Here is a 21222-nt window from a genome sequence, read left to right as displayed (position 1 = left end):
GCCACCATCAACGCAGTAGACTTGTCAAACCTTTTTATTATAGAATTTCTGTTTCCCTTACTTTTAAAACTTTTGAAATTGTACATACATTTTTCTTTATATTATAAATAATTTTTTTTTATTAATTATTGTTACAATTTAATTTAAAAAAAAGTGAAATTGTTGTTTTAATTTAAAAAATGTTTTCATAACCCAAAAGAAAAAAATATTTATATTAAACTTTACGCAACGAAACCTTTCGTAACAGTAATATGCATATGAATGTTTACTAGACGAAACGTTTCGTCGTGCGATTGTTTACTAATGCAACTTTTTCATCCCCATGAGTACAATATGACAACAGACTTTTGCCTCGTCGTATTTCACACGACAAATTAAGCTCTTTGCTATGTTACATTTAATGCGACAAATCATTTTTTCAACGCACAGTCATTTGTTGCGAGACAAATTTCATCATTTTGTCTCGTAATTTTTTTTTTCATCACCTTTGTGCGACGAAGATTTCTTCGCCTAATATCTTATGCGACAAAATATTACTTTTTGAGACCAACTGTCCTTCATCGCGAAAGCTGTAAAATGTAGAAGTGAATGTTGACCAAATTCGTGCTACAAACTAGTAATTTCCGGAGGGCAAGGTTTCGTAGGGCAACCCCAATTTTCTGATGGCGGGTGAGCTTGTAACATATATGGAACAACAACATTAAGATAATTAACTAAATTGTGTTCTAGAATTAAGATAATTCAAATCTGTTCATTGATTGATGACAGTACTAGATGCCGGTGTTTGTTTCCATGAACAACAACATTACGGACAAATGGATATAATTTGTATAAATGATACTTGATTAATAGCTCATTCCTCATATCTAATTCTCTCTCTCTGTTTTAAGTGGTTGTGGTTCTCTAATGATACACTCATTCTCCACTCCTGTTCTTATTTGATTAAAAATATTCTCCACTCCTGCGACACATGCTTATTTCAAATTTATTTACAGATATTGGTGTAATGAGCGGAGCGTCTCTCTTCATCAAAGAAAACTTCAATATCAGCGATGTTCAAGTCAAAGTTATTAGTGGTACCTTCAACATATACTCTCTCATTGGTTCCACCTTGGCCGGTAAAACCTCTGACTGGATTGGACGCCGGTACACCATAGTACTTGCCGGAACAATCTTCTTTATTGGAGCTCTCCTCATGGGTTTTGCCCTGAACTACACCTTCCTCATGTTCGGTAGATTCATTGCCGGAGTTGGAGTTGGCTATGCTCTTATGATAGCTCCTATCTACATTGTCGAGATCTCTCCGGCCTCGTTTCGTGGCTTCCTCACATCTTTCCCCGAGGTTTGTTTCATTACCACATTATATTATCAATAATACAGTAACTATTTTTGTTATTAGCCAAGGTAATATGTGTTGGTTATATGTCAACAATCTATGATAAATTTATATATGCTAACAAGTAAACAGTGTATGAACAATAAACTAATTTAAACAGAAATATTGAAGATCGAGGCTTGCGTACCGCAATGTCCTTGAAACAGAAATTTCGCCCCCAGTAATAATGCTATGGATTATAGAAGGAGATTTATGTTTTCTGTGTTCTAAATGCCATGCAGAATGATGTATATATAGAGGGATTATGCCTGTTCGCAACAGGTATAAGAATGGGATGTGGCTGTTGGGAGACATCTCTTTAGATGGGGTGCAGTGCTCTCTGCATTTTTATTGACTTCATACTTCATCTGAAAAAATGGGTCTGCTGACATAGAAATTAATTTAATTAAATTCAAAATTAATTAAAAATAATTAATTAAAAAATTTAATTTTCAAAGCCCAAGGCCCATCTTTTGATAATTATATATATATATATATATATATATATATATTAATTATCAATTAATTAGTGTACCCCAAAGCCCAACCCCAAGGGTGAGCCCAATTTTATTCTCCAATGCCTCTTACTCCAATCACTTTCTATAAAGGACAAAGCCTTATAAAGTGATGAAATATTTTGGGAATGGCCAATGTGAGACAAAGAAATTTCTACTCAAACTACTTAAATTTCCAACAATACCCCACATTTGAGTTGAAATTTCATGCAAACTTCCAACAATGACCCCACATTTGAATGCAAATGTATGACTAGGCTGCCTAAAACTGAGAGAGAATAGGCATGATATATTAAACTAAGCATGATAAATACCGATATTAAACTAAATATGGTAAATACCAAAAATATATATGACAATATTTGGGAATTTCTTATGTATTCATTAATCTCCAAAGTGGAGTATATATAGGAGTTACAATTGGTATTACATATGTACTTCACCAATGTGGGACAATAAACTACTATTTACACTTTAACAAATATATAACTCGCAACACTCCCCCTCAAGTTAGCGCATAGATGTCATGCATGCCAAACTTGTCAAGGGAGTTGGAAAACACACTATTAGACACAGCCTTAGTAAGAGCATCAGCAAGTTGATCTTCAAATCCCACAAACGGAAACATAATAATTCCAGCATCCAATTTTTCCTTAATGAAATGTCGATCAATCTCCACATGTTTTGTTCGATCATGTTGCACTGGATTATGAGCAATCTCAATAGCAGCCTTGTTATCATAATGAAGTTTTATAGCACCTTTGGGTTTAAACCCAAGATCTCTCAACTATTTTTTCAACCACAACAACTCATATACACCATGAGACATACCACAAAACTCAGCTTCTGCACTTGACCTAGCCACCACTTTTTGTTTCTTGCTTCTCCAAGTAACTAAATTACCATCCACAAACGTAAAGTATCCAGATGTAGATCGCCGATCAGTGATAGAACTTGCCCAATCTGCATCTGTATACCCTTCGACATTCAAATGACCATTCTTAGATAAAACCAAGCCTCTGCTAGGAGCCATCTTCAAGTACCTCAAAATACGGGTTACTGCATCCATATGAGCTTCACTAGGTAAGTGAATAAACTGACTTACTACACTAACTGCATAAGCAATGTTAGGGCGAGTGTGAGACAAATAAATTAATCTCCCCACAATCCTCTGATACCGTTCCTTATGAGTAGGAGCTTGATCTGGAAATAAGCCTAGACGATGATTCTGCTCAATCGAAGTATCAACAAGTTTGCAATCTAACATACCTATTTCAGCTAACAAATCAAGAACATACTTCCGTTGAGACTGAAAAATACCATGCTTGGATCATGCAACCTCGATTCCAAGAAAATACTTCAATTCACCCAATTCTTTCATCTCAAACTCAGTAGCTAGGTACTTTTGAAGGTGTTGTATCTCCTTATAATCATCACTAGTCACTATCATGTCATCAACATAAGTAATCAATGCAGTTAGCTTACCATTTTGTCATTTTAAAAACAAAGTATAATCTGAATGACTCTGGATATACCCAAACTTCTTCATTGAACTTGTAAACCTCCCAAATCACGCTCTAGGAGATTGTTTCAAACCATACAAGGCCTTTCATAACCTACATACAACACCTTTTCCAGGAGATGTTCCAATACCAGGTGGGAGATCCATATACACTTCCTCATTAAGATCACCATGAAGGAAAGCATTCTTGACATCAAACTGCAACAGAGGCCAATCCTGGTTTGCTGCTAAGGACAGAAGAACACGCATAGTATTAAGTTTGGCAACAGGAGCAAAGGTCTCCTGATAGTCCACCCCATAGGTTTGAGTATAACCCTTAACAACTAATATGGCTTTATACCAATCAATAGAACCATCTGCTTTGTGCTTAATAGTAAACACCTATCTACATCCAACAGTTTTCTTCCCGTTTGGTAAAAGAACCAAATCCCAAGTAGAATTCTTTTCCAAAGCTTCCATCTCAACTTTCATGGCATTAACCCACTTAGGGTCAGACAAAGCATCCTGCAATTTTGTTGGAATTGATACACTAGATAGCTGACATATATAAGATGCATATGGTTTGGACAAACGATGAGTAGACACATAATTGTTGATAGGATATTTGACTTTGGCATGCATATTAGGCTCATATTGTACTTTAGGTTTTCCACGATTAGCTCGTGGAGGCAACTGATAAGTAGAAGAATGGTCAGAATTTACCTCATGTATGCCACCATCTTGTACCAAACTGTTAGAAGAATCATCACTAGACGACCCATCATGAGGCAACTCGTTATCAGCAGTAGATAACCGATCATCAGAAGGTAATTCGTCAGACATACTAACAGGCAACTCACTGGGCACATTTGATCTGTCGTCAGTAGAAATAGTTCCGGGAATGACAAGTGACCGATCACTATCTGTAGCCGACTGATTAGTATCACACAACATAATAGGTTATGTTCCCAACTCTGCCTGTAACACATCATCAATACCATATATTCGAATCTGCACTTCACTCCCCTTCTCCCCCTAAAGTGGAAAGTCGGAAGAAGGCTTCACAAAATACGAAGCTTCCTCATGGAAGTTGACATCCATGGTAATATAAGTTTTTTGAGTCGGAGGACTTATAGCCTTTTTGATTGTTAGCATACCTAATAAAGACACACTCGAGACCACAAACATGAAGTTTACTCCGCTGATGAGAGTAAACGTGCACATACGCAATACACCCAAACACTTTCGGAGGAAGCTTTGATACAAAAACAAAAGAAACATTTTTTTTGTAGCACATCAAACGGTGTCTGAAAATCAAGAACCCTACTTGGAACACGATTAATCAAATACATAGCAACCAAAATAGCATGACCCCACAAATGATTAGGAACACATTTATCCAACATTAAGGAGCGAGGAACCTCCATTATTTGACAATTCTTCTGTTTAGACACACCATTTTGTTGTGGTGTAAACAGAGTAGTCGTCTTGTGAATAATACCATGATCACGAAAAAAACATGCCAAAATGTGATTCACATATTCTCCTCCGTTATTAGACCTGAAGACCTTAACTTTGGACTGAAACTGAGTAGACACCATTGTACAAAATTCTTGAAGAAGTAACGGAACATCACTCTTATTCTTCATCAAGAACACCTAAGTTAACCGAGTACAATCATCAATAAAAGTAACAAACCAACGGATGAAGTGTCTTTTGGACTTGAACTTACCTTAGTGAAAACATATCAGGTTCACTTGGTACCGCAATAGATGTAGAAGATCTTGAACTGTTCATCGCAGTAGTAAACTAAAACAATATGCTACACACATATCATGTCTGCCACACATCAATTCATACGCTTGTGTTCATTTCGGCCCTGAACAGATCCCAGATTTCGTAGGAACTTTAGAGAATTTAGCCATGTCAATTCCCATAAATGAGGCCCTATTTACTCCTATATAGGTGACTGTAGACAACAAAATTTCAGTAAATAAATCTTACCAACACATTAAAGTTTTGATGTGTCACGGCATACATGAGATATGCCACATGTCACACAATTGTACACATGGCATGTGACTCAACAAATTGGAAGAAATACCCTTAGAGGATTAAACAAGTTTTTCTTCTCATTTTTGGGCAATGACAAGGCAAGCACACTTCAATCCATTATGGATAAAAACAAGTTTTTCTTCTCATTTTGGGCAATGACAAGGTAAGCACATTTCAATCCATTACGGATCAAAACAAGTTTTTCTCATTTGGGCAATGACAAAGCAAGCACATTTCAAGTTTAAAATTGTATCATGTGGCAAAAGTAGGCCATAAGTTAGACCACTTCAAGTTTATAATGGTATTAAGTGGGAAATTAGGCCATATGTTAGACCATTTCAATTTTGAATATTGCATTAAGTGGGAAAATTAGGTAATGGTGTTTAAGTGGGAAAAGTTTGTGGTGGTAATTCATTCTCAAAGCCTATAAATAGGTTTCTCCATCAAGGTATCAATCATCCTAAAATTCACAAATATATTTCTCTACTCCCAAAAAAAATGGAAGAGAATACTCCTCACACATCCAAAATCCTTGAAGCTTTGAAACCCTAAAGCTCTCAAACAAATCCCGAAGGATCAAGAAAGCCCTCTTCATTCTTCGTCAAATCCTCCTTTAAGATCAAGCCCCAACGACCCTTGAAGAACTTCCACCAATTCAAGATCAAGCCTCGACGGCCCTTAAAGAAAGTGTTCATTGTTCATTAACCATTCATCCTAAGATCAAGCCTCAACGGCCCTTTGGATCAACAACATCAACAAATCCGCACAATCATTCTTCAAGATCAAGCCCAAAAGCCCTTCGCAATATTTTTTTCTGCATAATGGGATTGTGTAAGGACATACCCTTCACAATTTCTCTTAATTTGAATTCCTAAAATAACATTGGCTTGACCTAAGTCTTTCATGTCAAAACTTGAATTCAACATTTTCTTTGTTTTGTTTATTACATCTTTATCACTTCCCATTATGAGCATATCATCCACATACAAGCAAACAATGACGCAAGTTTCATCATTACTCTTAATGTAGACACATTTATCAAATTCATTTATTTTGAACCCATGTGTCAACAAAGTATGATCAAATTTCTCGTGCCATTGTTTTGGTGCTTGTTTAAGTCCATATAATGACTTAACTAATTTGCACACTTTGCTTTCTTGTCCTTTAAGCATGAACCCTTCAGGTTGTTCCATGTATATTTCTTCATCTAGTTCTCCATTTAAAAAATGATGTTTTTACTTCCATTTGATGTGTATCAAAGTTGTATACAGCCGCAATTACTATTAACGTCCTAATTGATGTTATGCGAGAAACTAGAGAATAGGTGTCGAAATAATCCAACCCTTCTTTTTGGTGATAACCTTTGGCTACTAAACGTTTCTTGAACTTATCAATGGTTCCATCCGCCTTAAGTTTCTTCTTGAAAATCCATGTATGACCAATTGGTTTACTACCGGGAGGTAAATCAACCAATTCCCATGTGTTATTTTTCATAATGGATTCCATTTCACTTTTAATTGCTTCCTTCCATAAAGGAGCCTCGGAACAAGACATTGCTTCTTTAAAAGTTCTAGGTTCATTGTCAGATAAGAAAGCAATGAAATATGGTCCAAAGTTTTTAGAAACTTTGATTCTTTTTCCTCTTCTTGGTTCCACATCATTTCCTTGGACACCAGAAGAAGAGGTTTCATCATGACTATGATCATGAACCCTCTTTGTATTAGAACTAGATTCCTTTTCTTTGTAAGGAAATATATCCTCAAAGAATTATGCATCCGCTGATTCTAATATAGTGTTGTATGTCAGAAATCAAAGATTTTACAACAAGGAACCTATAAGCAGCACTATTATTTGCATATCCAATGAATACGCAATCAATAGTTTTAGGTCCTAGTTTCGTTCTTTTTGGTAATGGAACTTGCACCTTTGCTAAGCAACCCCACACTTTGAGGGTTTTATAAGTGGGTTTATGTCCTTTCCATAGTTCATAAGGTGACTTGTCAATCTTCTTTAGAGGAACCTTATTCAATATGGTATTTGCAGTAAGTAAAGCTTCACCCCACAAACTGTGTGGAAGCCCTAAACTATTTAACATGGAATTAATCATATCTTTGAATGTTTTATTTTTTTTCTTTCAGCAACACCATTTTGTTGTGGTATGTATGGAGCCGTTGTTTGATGTATAATTCCATGTTGTGCATAAAAATCTAAGAAGGCAGTAGACTCATACTCTCCTCCTCTATCGGATCTAAGTGCTTTGATTTTTCTCTCAAGTTGATTTTCTACTTCGGCTTTATATGTCTTAAACTTATTCAAAGCTTCGTCCTTGCTATGAATCAAATAAACATAGCAATACTTACTGCAATCATCAAATAAACATATTCAAAGCTTCGTCCAAGTCATTCATTTGATCTTTCCAGAATTGACTTTCTCGTTTGCCTGGCAACTTTCGATTTAGTAAATGTTTCACACTTATGATTAAAATTAATTTTGAATTTAGGTAATAATTCTAATTTAACCATTCTTTGCATGGAACAAAAATTAACATGTCCTAATCTAGCATGCCAAATATTAGAAGATTCAATAATATAAGTAGAATCATTTATTTTATTAGCATCATCAATGGCAATTACATTGAGTTTTACAAGGCCATCAGCCACATAACCCTTTCCAACAAACATCCTACCCTTGGTAAGTACAAATTTGCTGGATTCCATTACAAGTTTAAGGCCTTTAGCAATCAGAATAGGTCCAGAAACCAAGTTCCTCCTTATTTCACGATCATGCATCACATTCAACAAGGTGAGACTCTTTCCAAATGTGAATTTGAGTACCACTTTGCCTTTGCCCTCCATCACAGATGAGGCAGAATTGCCCATATACAGCTTTTCTCCATGGGCAGCAGAATGGTATTCAGTGAATAGATTTCTGTCAGCACAGATGTGCTTAGTAGCACCAGTATCCAACAGCCATTCACTCATATTTGAGACCATGTTGACCTCGGACACAATAGCAGCTAATTCTTCATTGGTGGTTGCCATGTTAGCATGGTTGTTGTTGTTTCCGTTGGCATGATTTCCATCCTTGTGATGATAACAATCTTGTGCTTTGTGACCAGATTTGCCACACACATAGCATGCACCCTTAATCTTCTTCAGATTCTTGCCTTTGGGAGCAAGGGCAGATTGTACAAACTGCTTGGTTTTTGGAGCCTTATTCTTCTTCGGCTTGGCCTTGGAGTTTCCTCCCTCAACATAATTTGCATGGCTTCAATGGCAGAAAACCCTCCAAAACGGTCTGCCTTTCTGTGGTATTCTTCCACTCATAGCCTTAGGATCAAATCCTCCATATTCATCTCACGACGCTTGTGCTTGAGATAAATTTTGAAGTCAGTCCACGAAGTTGGCAATTTTTCAATTATCGCCCCAACTTGGAAATGCTCATTGATCTCACATCCCTCGGAGTGCAGTTCATAGATAAATTTCTGGATTTCTTCGACCTGAGAGACAACAGATTTTGAATCCACCATTGTATATTTGAGAAACTTATCGATAACAAATTTCTTTGAACCGGCATCATCAATCTTATACTTTTTCTCCAAGGATTCCCACAACTCCTTTGCTGTCTTGCATAGAGAATAAATGTCGTAGAGATTGTCATCCAAACTATTAAGAATATAATTCATGCAACAAAACTCAGAATGATTCCAAGCTTCAATTGCCATGACAGTTTCTTTCGTCATTGGATTCTCATTAGACTTCGGAGCTTCTTCCTTGACAACATAAGTGAGATTCATTGTTGTCAGGAAGAACAACATCTTCTGTTGCCATCTCTTGAAGTCCAGCCCTTTGAACTTCTCAGGCTTTTCAGAGTATTTTGGCACAGCGCCATTCACATTTACATATTGTTGATCCATAAATTTTCTGTTTCAAGATTGTTGGATATGTGTCAACAATCTATGATAAATTTATATATGCTAACAAATAAATAATGTATGAATAATAAAATAATTTAAACAGAAATATTGAAGATCGAGGCTTGCGTACCGCAATGTCATTGAAACGAAAATTTCACCCCTACTCAATGGTTATAGTTCTTCAGACGTCTGTTTCACCAGGATTCAACGATCAAGTTAGGATTCCAGCACCAGAAAACTTAACTTCTAGCGAATTTTTTTGTGGTACTTTCAGTAAGAATGCTATGGATTATAAAAGGAGATTTATGTTTTCTGTGTTCTAAATGCCATGAAGACGGATGTATATATAGAGGGATTATGCCTATTCGCAACTGGTATAAGAATTGGATGTGACTGTTGGGAGATATCTCCTCACATGGGGTGCAGTGCTCTCTGCATTTTTATTGACTTCAGACTTCATCTGAAAAGATAAGTCAGTTCAAATAAAAATTAATTAAAAATAATTAATTAAATAATTTAATAATATATATATTATATATATTAATTATCAATTAATTAGTGCACAACAAAGCCCAACTCCAAGGGTAAGCCCAATTTTATTCTCCAAGGCCTATTACTCCAATCACTTTCTATAAAGGATAAAGCCATATAAAGTGATGAAATCTTTTGGGAATAGTCAATGTGGGACAAAGAAATTTCTACTCAAACTACTTAAATTTCCAACAATATGTTTACGTAAATATAAGCATCTAAGTATTTGAAAAAAGTTATGTTTGCGAGACCATATATTTATATCACATTTCTGCATCATCTCATGTGACACGTGATGCATACAATGAACATTCAATAAGATAAATTCATTAATTGATGTGGCATTTAAACCATCACTTGCCACATCCGAAGGTATAAAAATATGGTAAAAAAAATGTGACATACTAACAATTTCCTCGTACAAAGTAGGGGAGTGCTATTCACACACGCCTTTTTACCTCCCATAGACTCTAGTTAATTTTTGTCTACTGATCTTCTTCAATTCATTTGATCCGACGGCCAAAAATTGAGAGAATGTATGAGATGGTAAAAAAAGTGTGTGAATAGCACCACCCAAAAAATAATGCTAGGGAAACTAGATATTCATAGCACCAACATTCAATGAGAGAAATTCATTAATTAATATGACATGTACACATCACTTGCCACATTAGATAGTGACGTGTACAACCAACATTCAATGAGATAAATTCATTAATTAATTGATCATTTTGAAAATATGTAGGGGTTTGTTAACGTTGGTATATTACTGGGTACATATCCAACTTTGCCTTTGCCAAGCTCCCAATCCACTTGAACTAGAGGATCATGATCGGCATCGGCGCAATTCCCTCAGCTTTTCTAGCCCTCGGCGTTTTAGCCATGCCCGAGTCACCACGCTAGCTCGTCATGCAAGGGAGGCACGGAGACGCCAAGTGAGTACTAAATAAAACATCATATTCTGAAGAGGAATCGTAGCTCAGACTAGACGAGATTAAAGAAGCTGCAGGAATACCCATAAACTCAAAGGATGAGGTTGTTAAGGTTTCTAAACGCAGCCATGGTGAAGGTATATGGAAGGAATTGCTCCTTCGCCCCACGCCGGCCGTTCGCCACATTTTAATAGCAGCCTTTGATATCCACTTCTTTCAACAATTGTCGGGCACAGACTCTGTGGTTTTGTACAGCCCTAGGATCTTCGAGAAGGCAGGAATCACTTCTTACAATGACAAGCTACTTGCAACCGTGGCTGTTGGATTTGTTAAAACCATTGCAATTTTGGTGGCAACATTTCAAGTTGATTGGTTCGGACGTTGTATTTTGCTTTTGAGCAGCGTGGGTGGAATGGTAGTTTCTTTTACGCTGCTCGGTGTGGGTCTTACGGTCGTTGATCAATCCCACAGCAAGGTCCTGTGGGCCGTCGGGTTGTGCATCATCATGGTACTATTCATCGTCGCTTTTTTCTCCATTGCGTTGGGACCCATCACGTGGGTTTACAGCTCTGAGATCTTTCTGTTACAGTTGCGCACGCAAGGGTGCAGTATAGGGGTGGCCGTAAACAGGGTGACGAGCGGGGTCATCTCTATGACTTTTATTTCATTGTATGAAGCCATCACGATTGGTGGGGCCTTCTTTCTTTATGCGGGAATTGCTGCGCTTAGTTGGGTCTTCTTTTATACGTTGTATCCAGAAACGTAGGGTCGATCCCTTGAAGATATGGAGGTCTTGTTTAGTAAATACCACAAGTGGAGAGAAGCCAATGCCATGCTTAACAAGACTAAGCAAGCTGATCGTGGTTTTGGTGACGACAACTAGGCTCAAATCCATTAGGAATAGAAAGCCCAAGCTTAATCAATGTTTCATGCACTTTATGATGATGATCAATTCCTTTATTTCATATATTTCAGTTATATGCAACTGTACTTACATCTATAAGAATAATTTTCATTAAAACCCAAAAACTTGTTTGGTTCATAGTGAAGTTGAAAATTTTGAAAACTTTTGGCTTTCATCTTTAGTGAGACATAAAGATCTCGAGCAATCGCTCCAGCCATTATATTAAATTCTGAACTTTTAAGAAGAATAATGCCAAGGAACCAAATTTTCAAACCAAATTTTGTAAACCAAATGATACAGTTGTTTATGGTTGGATTATTACTTAAGTGTTGATTAACATGCTTAACTCCTATTGATGATACATCATTTGGTTTGCAAAATTTGGTCTAAAAGTTTGCTACCTGGCATTATCCTTCTAAAAAAATCACTAAACACAACTCATGAAAACCCCAGTCTACCTAGACATCCATTGACTTACCCGTAAACCCTCACCCTCGCTTATCGACTCTCCCTTTATTCTTCTCTCTGATCCTAGCGTCATTTCTAACATTTTCTAGTGGACACAAAATCTTCATCATCAAGATTGATCGAGCACACAAGTTCTGTGCTCACTCTCACCTTTTGGGAAGGTTCAGAGTCTCAGACATTTTATTTTCTTTGTTAAGTAACAAGATGTTCTATTGATATGTTTGGTAGATGTGTTTAATATATAATTGTTTGTTCTTGTTAGAACATTTAGTTAATTTAGAATCTTTTCCGTAATTGCAAGAAGGTAAATTTTTATAGTAATTATTTAAGGAATTCGTCTCATATGGGTTTTGTCAAACCCTATATATATATATATATATTATACACATTGTATCACACAAATCAGGGAATCATATTTCTATAAGGTATCAAAGCAGGTTGCTCCATGTATGAAGCTCGATGGCCAGACGTGCTCTACGTCACCTTATTTGTGTTGGAGTAAGGCCAGGAAAACTAAATTTATGGACAGAGTTTTGAAAACTAAAGGACATGAAAGTTGATGATTGGTTTATTACTTACACATTGCTAAACGTGCTTATTCTTATTGGTGACACATCATTTAGTTGATAAAATTAGTCTCCAAATTTGGTCTCCCTAGCATTACCCTTTGGGTTGTCCACGTGCTAGACATGAAAATTCAGTGACACACTCTGATCCCAATAACATAAGTTACAAGGCCGTAATATGCTGGCCGCCACTAAATTGACCACATGAACCGATCATAAGATGACGTCACAAGACGACTTTGTGATGAAAGTCATCGTAAGATAATTATGATGTGAATGAATCTGAACCAAACTATTCTTTATTAATAATCAAAACAGTCTACCAAGCAAACCTCATCAACCTCCCCACTTGGGGACACATGTTCGAGGATGTAATCTCATCTTTATCACATTACACCAAAGTTGATAGTACCCTCACACAACAGTTAAAATTTTTTTTTTCTAGCTAAGAAAAACACCTAATGTCTTTGCCAATAGTTGAAGACAGCGAAGGTCACCCAGGTGACCAACGATTGTATCACGATCAGATATGACTAGTGGCATAGCACTTTGGTCCACGACATTGGGCACGTCATTTGAAGCTTTTGCCCTATACGGTGGAAATCTTGGTGGGTCATGCCGAAGTGTCAAAAGCTAGAGATTCACGATTGTTTATCGGTAAGTATCCAACTATTTTATATTATATATATATATATATATATATTATACTAATAAATTACGCAATATTTGATACTATGTTTATATTTGTTAAATTATAGACATACTACAATTTCGACAACATTAACGAGTCCATGGCCGCCACTTAAAAAAGCTCTTCACTGACCTCTACAAGCAGTGTAAGAGTGAACTCCACAAATGAGTTAAGCTGTTTAATGATCCGGGGGTTGCTCCCTTAAAGGGTGTCCCGTTGGAGTTGGAGGAACGCCTAGAGGACTGGGTGTGGCACTGCTACCATTTTCAGGATGAGTCCTCTATGGTACGTCTGTTATTACGCCTTAATTAACAATTGTTTTTTTTTAAATTCTTATGTTAATTAATTTTTTTTAATATTTTCTTCAAATATTACAACTAATACGTTCATTTTGTGTGTAAAAAAAGAAGGCGAAGGCCAACAAGATCAACTGAGACAAGAAGACTCGACCAGTCGGGATCGAGGCCCTTCTCAAATAGGATGGAGGCTCGACGGCAAGTAATAAAGCTTTTCATATTCCAATTTTTATATGTGACAAATATTTATTTCTTTTTTGCGCACTAACATTTTTCTTAACTTTTTATGTTCCAGGACGATTCAAAACTCCCCGAGATCAACCTCTTCAAGGACATTTATGTTCAACCCGGGGATAAGTTAACCGAGCAACTACATGTCAGTATAGCTAAATTCTTGTTACTCTCTTACACTTCCAACTATTTAAAAAACTAAGAGTAAACTGTCATTTAACCCCCTAAACTATCACGTGAGTTTCAATTTCCCCCCTGAACTATTTTTTCAGCCAATTGACTCCCTAAACTATGTTAAAGTGGCCAATTAACCCCCTACCGTTAAGTATCTTTAACTCCATCCAATTTTCTGTTAGAAAGTGTCATGTGCTTGGCACATGGCCACCTTTTTACATTTTATGTCTAAATCTTTACAAAGAAAACATATAAAACAAATATTAAAAAAAAAAAACATACAAACCCTAAACTTAATCATTCAAAATAATAGAAAAGGTTTAATCATTCAAAATAATAGAAAAGGTAAGGCTTTTTATATTAACACCCCATAAAATGTTGAATGCACCCCATATTAAAATTTAATATTAAATGACTTATTTACTCCACTATGCAATGACAATTTTGACCATATTAGGTTTAAAAAAAAATTATAAATACACCCCAAATCACTTTTAGCGTATTATTTATCTTCTCAACTATCAAAACCCTCTCATCCTCCATTGTTGAACAAAACTCTAACCAATGAAACTACAAACATGTTGATTGAGAAAAATTGTTTTTGACGAATGAAACACGAAATCGATGTTTTTGAAGCTTCACATGAGGTAAGACTTCACATTTTTCATTGTTTTAGTGATTTCGATGACATCGATAATTATTTAATCTTGCGTTTGCTGCATTATTTTTCAATATGAACCCTAAAAGATGAATATGAATATGAATATGAATATATAAGTTTAAATAATGCAGCAAACGCAAGATTAAATAATTATCGATGTCATCGAAATCACTAAAACAATGAAAAATGTGAAGTCTTACCTCATGTAAAGCTTCAGAAACATCGATTTCGTGTTTCATTCGTCAAAAACAATTTTTCTCAATCAACATGTTTGTAGTTTCATTGGTTAGGATTTTGTTCAACAATGAAGGATGAGAGGGTTTTGATAGTTGAGAAGATAAATAATATGCTAAAAGTGATTTGGGGTGTATTTATAATTTTTTTTTTTTAAAACCTAATAAGGTCAAAATTGTCATTGCATAGTGGAGTAAATAAGTCATTTAATATTAAATTTTAATATGGTGTGCATTCAACATTTTGTGGGATGTTAATATAAAAAGCCTTACCTTTTCTATTATTTTGAATGATTAAGTTTAGGGTTTGTATGTTTTTTTTTTAATATTGTTTTATATGTTTTCTTTGTAAAGATTTAGACATAAAATGTAAAAAAGTGGTCATGTTCCAAGCACATGACACTTTCTAACAGAAAATTGGATGGAGTTAAAGATACTTAACGGTAGGGGGTTAATTGGCCACTTTAACATAGTTTAGGGGGTCAATTGGCTGAAAAAATAGTTCAGGGGGGAAATTGAAACTCACGTGATAGTTTAGGGGGTTAAATGACAGTTTATTCTAAAAACTAAATTAAATATTAAATATTAATATTTTTAATATTTCCTTTCTTTTTGTCACATGCAACGATGGTAGAGAAGAGCTAGTCTGTTCTTTAGGAGACAACCTCCCAACTTCCCTTGGACACCAGGATTGAGGGTGTGGATCTGCTCGAGGATGCAGGGTTTCGAATCCTGACAGAGACCTTGGATCACACCCTTGATCGAAGACCGAGGAAGTTTAGCCGGGAGATGGGGAATGCCCAAGAGCGAGACACTGGGCCTCTTCATCGACACGTTTAAAGGGCGAACTCACAACATTGAGTAAGAAGTGGGCAACCTAAGGAGTGAACTCATGTACACCTAGAGTTAGATGTCGCTGATCGTACAAGCCCTAAGCTTGTCCCTCTCGAGCCCCTCTACCAGGAACAGAGCTAGCACCTCAATCAGTCGACCTCTAAGCCTTTCCAGCAGCCTGCCACCATCGACGCAGTAGACTTGTCAAACCTTTTTATTGTAGATTTTTTGTTTCCCTTACTTTTAAAGCTTCTAAAATTGTACGTACATTTTTCATTATATTATAAATAAAACAAATTTATTAATTATTGTTACAATTTAATTATAAAAAAAATGTAATTAACTTTTTTATAAATTATTGTTACAATTTAATTTAAAAAAAAATAAATTGTTGTTTTAATTTAAAAAATGTTTTCATAACCCAAAAGAAAAAAATATGTATATTAAACTTTACGCAACGAAACCTTTCGTCGCGTAACAGTAAATGCCACAACCATATTCGTCAGGTAACAGTAATATGCATACGACAAACTTGTGACAATTAAATAATGTTAAAAATACTCCAATTTTGTTGCATGAATGTTTACTAGACGAAACGCTTCGTCGTGCGATTGTTTACTAATGCAGCTTTTTCGTCCCCATGAGTAGAATATGACAACAAACTTTTGCCTCGTTGTATTTCACACGAAAAATTAAGCTCTTTGTTATGTTACATTTAATGCGACAAATCATTTTTTCAACACACAGTCATTTGTTGTGCGACAAATTTCATTATTTTCTCTCGCAATTTTTTTTTTTCAGGACCTTTGTGCAACGAAGATTTCTTCGCCTAATATCTTATGAGACAAAATATTACTTTCTGAGACCAACTGTCCTTCGTTGCGAAAACTGTAAAATGTAGAAGTGAATTTTGACGAAATTCACCCTACGAACTAGTTATTTTCTAAGGGCAAGGTTTCGTAGGGCAACCCCAATTTTCTGATGGCGGGTGAGCTTGTAACATATATGGAACAATATCACACAGTTTTTGCGCATATATAGTTGCGTGCCTGAAATGACACTAAATATGGAACCATATTTCAGTTTTTTTATTTTGTTGCTTTGTTATATAAGAACTAATTAACTAAATTGTGTTCTAGAATTAAGATAATTCAAATCTGTTCATTGATTGATGACAGTACTGGATGACGGTGTTTGTTTCCGTGTACAACAACATTTCGGACAAATGGATATAATTTGTATAAATGGTACTTGATTAATAGCTCATTCCTCATATCTAATTCTCTCTCTCTGTGTTAAGTGATCTCTTCATTTCTCTCTGATAAGTTATCTATTTCTCTCTCTCTCTCTCTCTCTCTCTCTCTCTCTCTCTCTCTCTCTCTCTCTCTATTCATTTATCTAGCTCTATAGAGATGGAGATGGCTGACCAGAGGGCAGAAAAGAACGTCGTCTCCGGCAGTATTGCAGACTTTGATCCCCCAAAGAAACCCAAGACAAAGAAGTTCGCTGTTGCCTGTGCCGTTTTGGCTTCAATGACGTCTATCTTACTTGGTTATGGTGATTGTTCCTTAAAACTGATGCATGTTGTTAGTGGTTGTGGTTCTCTAATGATACACTCATTCTCCACTCCTGTTCTTATTTGATTAAAAATATTATCTTACTATTGCAATCCGCCATTCTCCGTCCTATTCTTTTTGTTTTGGAAGAAACTTCTCCACCTGCGACGCATGCTTATTTCAAATTTATTTACAGATATTGGTGTAATGAGTGGAGCGTCTCTCTTCATCAAAGAAAACCTCAATATTAGCGACGTTCAAGTCGAAGTTCTTAACGGTACCTTGAACATATACTCTCTCATTGGCTCCGCCTTGGCCGGTAAAACCTCTGACTGGATTGGACGCCGGTACACCATAGTACTTGCCGGAACAATCTTCTTTATTGGAGCTCTCCTCATGGGTTTTGCCCCGAACTACGCCTTCCTCATGTTCGGTAGATTCATTGCCGGAGTTGGAGTTGGCTATGCTCTTATGATAGCTCCTGTCTACACGGCCGAGATCTCTCCGGCCTCGTTTCGTGGCTTCCTCACATCTTTCCCCGAGGTTTGTTTCATTACCACGTTATATTATCATATAATATAGTAACTATTTTTGTTATTAGCCAAGGTAATATGTTTACATAAATATAAGCATCTAAGTATTTGAAAAAAGTTATGCTTTCGAGACCATATATTTATATCACATTTCTGTATCATCTCATGTGACACGTGGTGCATACAATGAACATTTAATAAGATAAATTCATTAATTGATGTGGCATTTAAACCATCACTTGCCACATCCGATGGTATAAAAAATGGGTAAAAAAATGTGATATTCTAACAATTTCCTCGTAAAAAGTAAGGGAGTGCTATTCACACACCCCTTTTTACCTCTCACACACTCTTGTTAATTTCTGTCCACTAGTCTTCTTCAATTCATTCGATCCGACGGCCAAAATTTGAGAGAATGTGTGAGATGGTAAAAAAGAGTGTGAATAGCACCACCCAAAAAATAATGCTAGGGAGACCAAATATTCATAGCATATTAGTGTATAATCTCATGTGGCAAGTGACGTAGACAACCAACATTCAATGAGATAAATTCATTAATTAATGTGACATGTACACATCACTTGCCACATTAGATAGTGCACAAATGTCTTATAAAAATGTGGTCACTAGAATTTTCCTGAAATATCTACTGGGTGGCGTTATGCACACCATGTTTTACTTTCCATATACCCTCTTAATTTTCGACCGCAAGATCAAATGAACTAAAGAATATCAAATGACGGAAATTAACAAGAGGTGTGTGAAAAATACTAATGGATGTGTAGATAGCACCACCCTATTTATTGTTTCGTAAACCTCTCACATGCATGCACGTGGAGTATATATATTAATAGAATTGATCATTTTGAAAATATGTAGGTGTTTGTTAACGTTGGTATATTGCTGGGGTACGTATCCAACTTTGCCTTAGCCAAGCTCCCAATCCACTTGAACTGGAGGATCATGCTCGGCATCGGCGCAATTCCCTCAATTTTTCTTGCCCTCGGTGTTTTAGCCATGCCCGAGTCACCACGTTGGCTTGTCATGCAAGGGAGACTCGGAGAGGCCAAGCGAGTACTAAATAAAACATCATCTTCTGAAGAGGAATCGCAGCTCAGACTAGACGAGATTAAAGAAGCTGCAGGAATCCCCAAAGACTCAATGGATGAGGTCGTTCAGGTTTCTAAACGCAGCCAAGGTGAAGGTATATGGAAGGAATTGCTCCTCCGCCCCACGCCGGCCGTTCGCCACATTTTAATAGCAGCCCTTGGTATCCACTTCTTTCAACAAGTGTCGGGCACAGACTCTGTGGTTTTGTATAGCCCCAGGATCTTCGAGAAGGCGGGAATCACTTCTTACAATGACAAGCTACTTGCAACCGTGGCTGTTGGATTTGTCAAGACCATTGCAATCTTGGTGGCAACATTTCAAGTTGATCGGTTCGGACGTCGTATTTTGCTTTTGAGCAGCGTGGGTGGAATGGTAGTTTCTTTTACGCTGCTCGGTGTGGGTCTTACGGTCGTTGATCAATCCCATAGCAAGGTTCCGTGGGCTGTCGGGTTGTGCATCGCCATGGTACTATTCATCGTCGCTTTTTTCTCCATCGGGTTGGGACCCATCACGTGGGTTTACAGCTCTGAGATCTTTCCATTGCAGTTGCGCGCGCAAGGGTGCAGTATGGGGGTGGCCGTAAACAGGGTGACGAGCGGGGTCATCTCGATGACTTTTATTTCATTGTATAAGGCCATCACGATTGGTGGGGCCTTCTTTCTTTACGCGGGAATTGCTGCGCTTAGTTGGGTCTTCTTTTATACATTGTATCCAGAGACGCAGGGTCGATCCCTTGAAGATATGGAGGTCTTGTTTGGTAAATACCACAAGTGGAGAGAAGCCAATGTCATGCTTAAAAAGACTAAGCAAGCTGATCATGCTTTTGGTGACGACAACAAGGCTCAAATCCATTAGGAATAGAAGGTCCAAGCTTAATCAATGTTTAATGCACTTTATGATGATGATCAATTCCTTTATCTCATATATTTCAGTTATATGCAACTGTACTTACATCTATAAGAATAATTTTCATTAAAACCCAAAAACTAGTGAAGTTGAAAATTTTGAAAACTTTTGGTTTTCATCTTTAGTGAGACATATAGATCTCGAGCAATTTCTCCATCCATTATATGAAATTCTGAACTTTTAAGATGAATAATGACAAGGAACCAAATTTTGTAAACCAAATAATACGGTTGTTTATGGTTGGATTATTACTTAAGTGTTGATTAATATGCTTAACTCCTATTGATGATACATCATTTGGTTTGCAAAATTTGGTTTAAAAGGTTGCTACCTAGTATTATCCTTCTAAAAAAATCACTAAACATAGCACATGAAAACCCCAGTCTACCTAGACATCCATTGACTTACCCGTAAACCCTCACCCTCGCTTATCGACTCTCCGTTTATTCTTCTCTCTGATCCTAGCGTCATTTCTAACATTTTCTAGTGGACACAAAATCTTCATCATCAAGATCGATCGAGCACACAAGTTCTGTGCTCACTCTCATCTTTTGGGAAGGTTCAGAGTCTTAGACATCTTATTTTCTTTGTTAAGTAAGAAGATGTTCTATCGATATGTTTGGTAGATGTGTTTAATATATAATTGTTTGTTCTTGTTAGAACATTTAGTTAATTTAGAATCTTCTCTGTAATTGCAAGAAAGTAAATTTTTATAGTAATTATTTTAGGAATTCGTCTCATATGGGTTTTGTCAAACCATATATATATATATATATAATCGTCTTTATTGTTCATTTATTTAATCATCTTTATTGTTCATTTTCCAGCTTTCAATTCATTTTATCTTGTTTGATTCACCTTCTAAGTTGTCTTGTTTAACTCTCAACCCAAACAGTAAGGCGTGTTAGAAACAATAAGTCCATAGGATTGGCTTGAGCGGAGAGGGAGTGTAGCAAATACTCAAGGAATGTAAGCCGATAGCATTTCTGTTTTGTAAGTCTGTATTTTGAGCAATATGAGTAGATTATTTAGATCTAATTCAATCGCCAGCACTAGCTCTAAGTCCATTATAGGAACAATTCTAGATGTAGTAAATGAAGAACAAAAACTAGAATTTCAGACAGATGACACTGTCGACTTTGGAGATTGGAATATTCCCAAGGTTTCTAGTGAAAACATTTATAAAAAGAAATGGTCAGTAGCCTCTTTTAGAATTAAACACCATGTCAAAATA

General features: G+C 36.4%; 1 protein-coding gene and 1 pseudogene across 1 annotated transcript; both read left to right on the top strand.

The window, feature by feature from the left end:
- The first annotated feature begins 970 nt into the window (after window positions 1–970).
- On the top strand, window positions 971–11723 carry LOC103413628 (polyol transporter 5-like; annotated as a pseudogene).
- A 5572-nt stretch (window positions 11724–17295) lies between these two features.
- LOC114827267 (polyol transporter 5-like) lies at window positions 17296–19937 on the top strand. Its single transcript, XM_029108920.2, has 3 exons — window positions 17296–17440; window positions 17636–17982; window positions 18852–19937. The coding sequence occupies exons 1-3, from the start codon at window positions 17296–17298 to the stop codon at window positions 19935–19937; spliced, it is 1578 nt and encodes a 525-aa protein (XP_028964753.1).
- The last annotated feature ends 1285 nt before the right edge of the window (window positions 19938–21222 follow it).

This window comes from Malus domestica, chromosome 10 (genome assembly GCF_042453785.1).
Source record: "Malus domestica chromosome 10, GDT2T_hap1".
Classification (NCBI taxonomy): Eukaryota; Viridiplantae; Streptophyta; class Magnoliopsida; order Rosales; family Rosaceae; genus Malus; species Malus domestica.
Note: the sequence above shows the minus strand (reverse complement) of the source record. Positions and strands in the feature narration are given on the sequence as shown.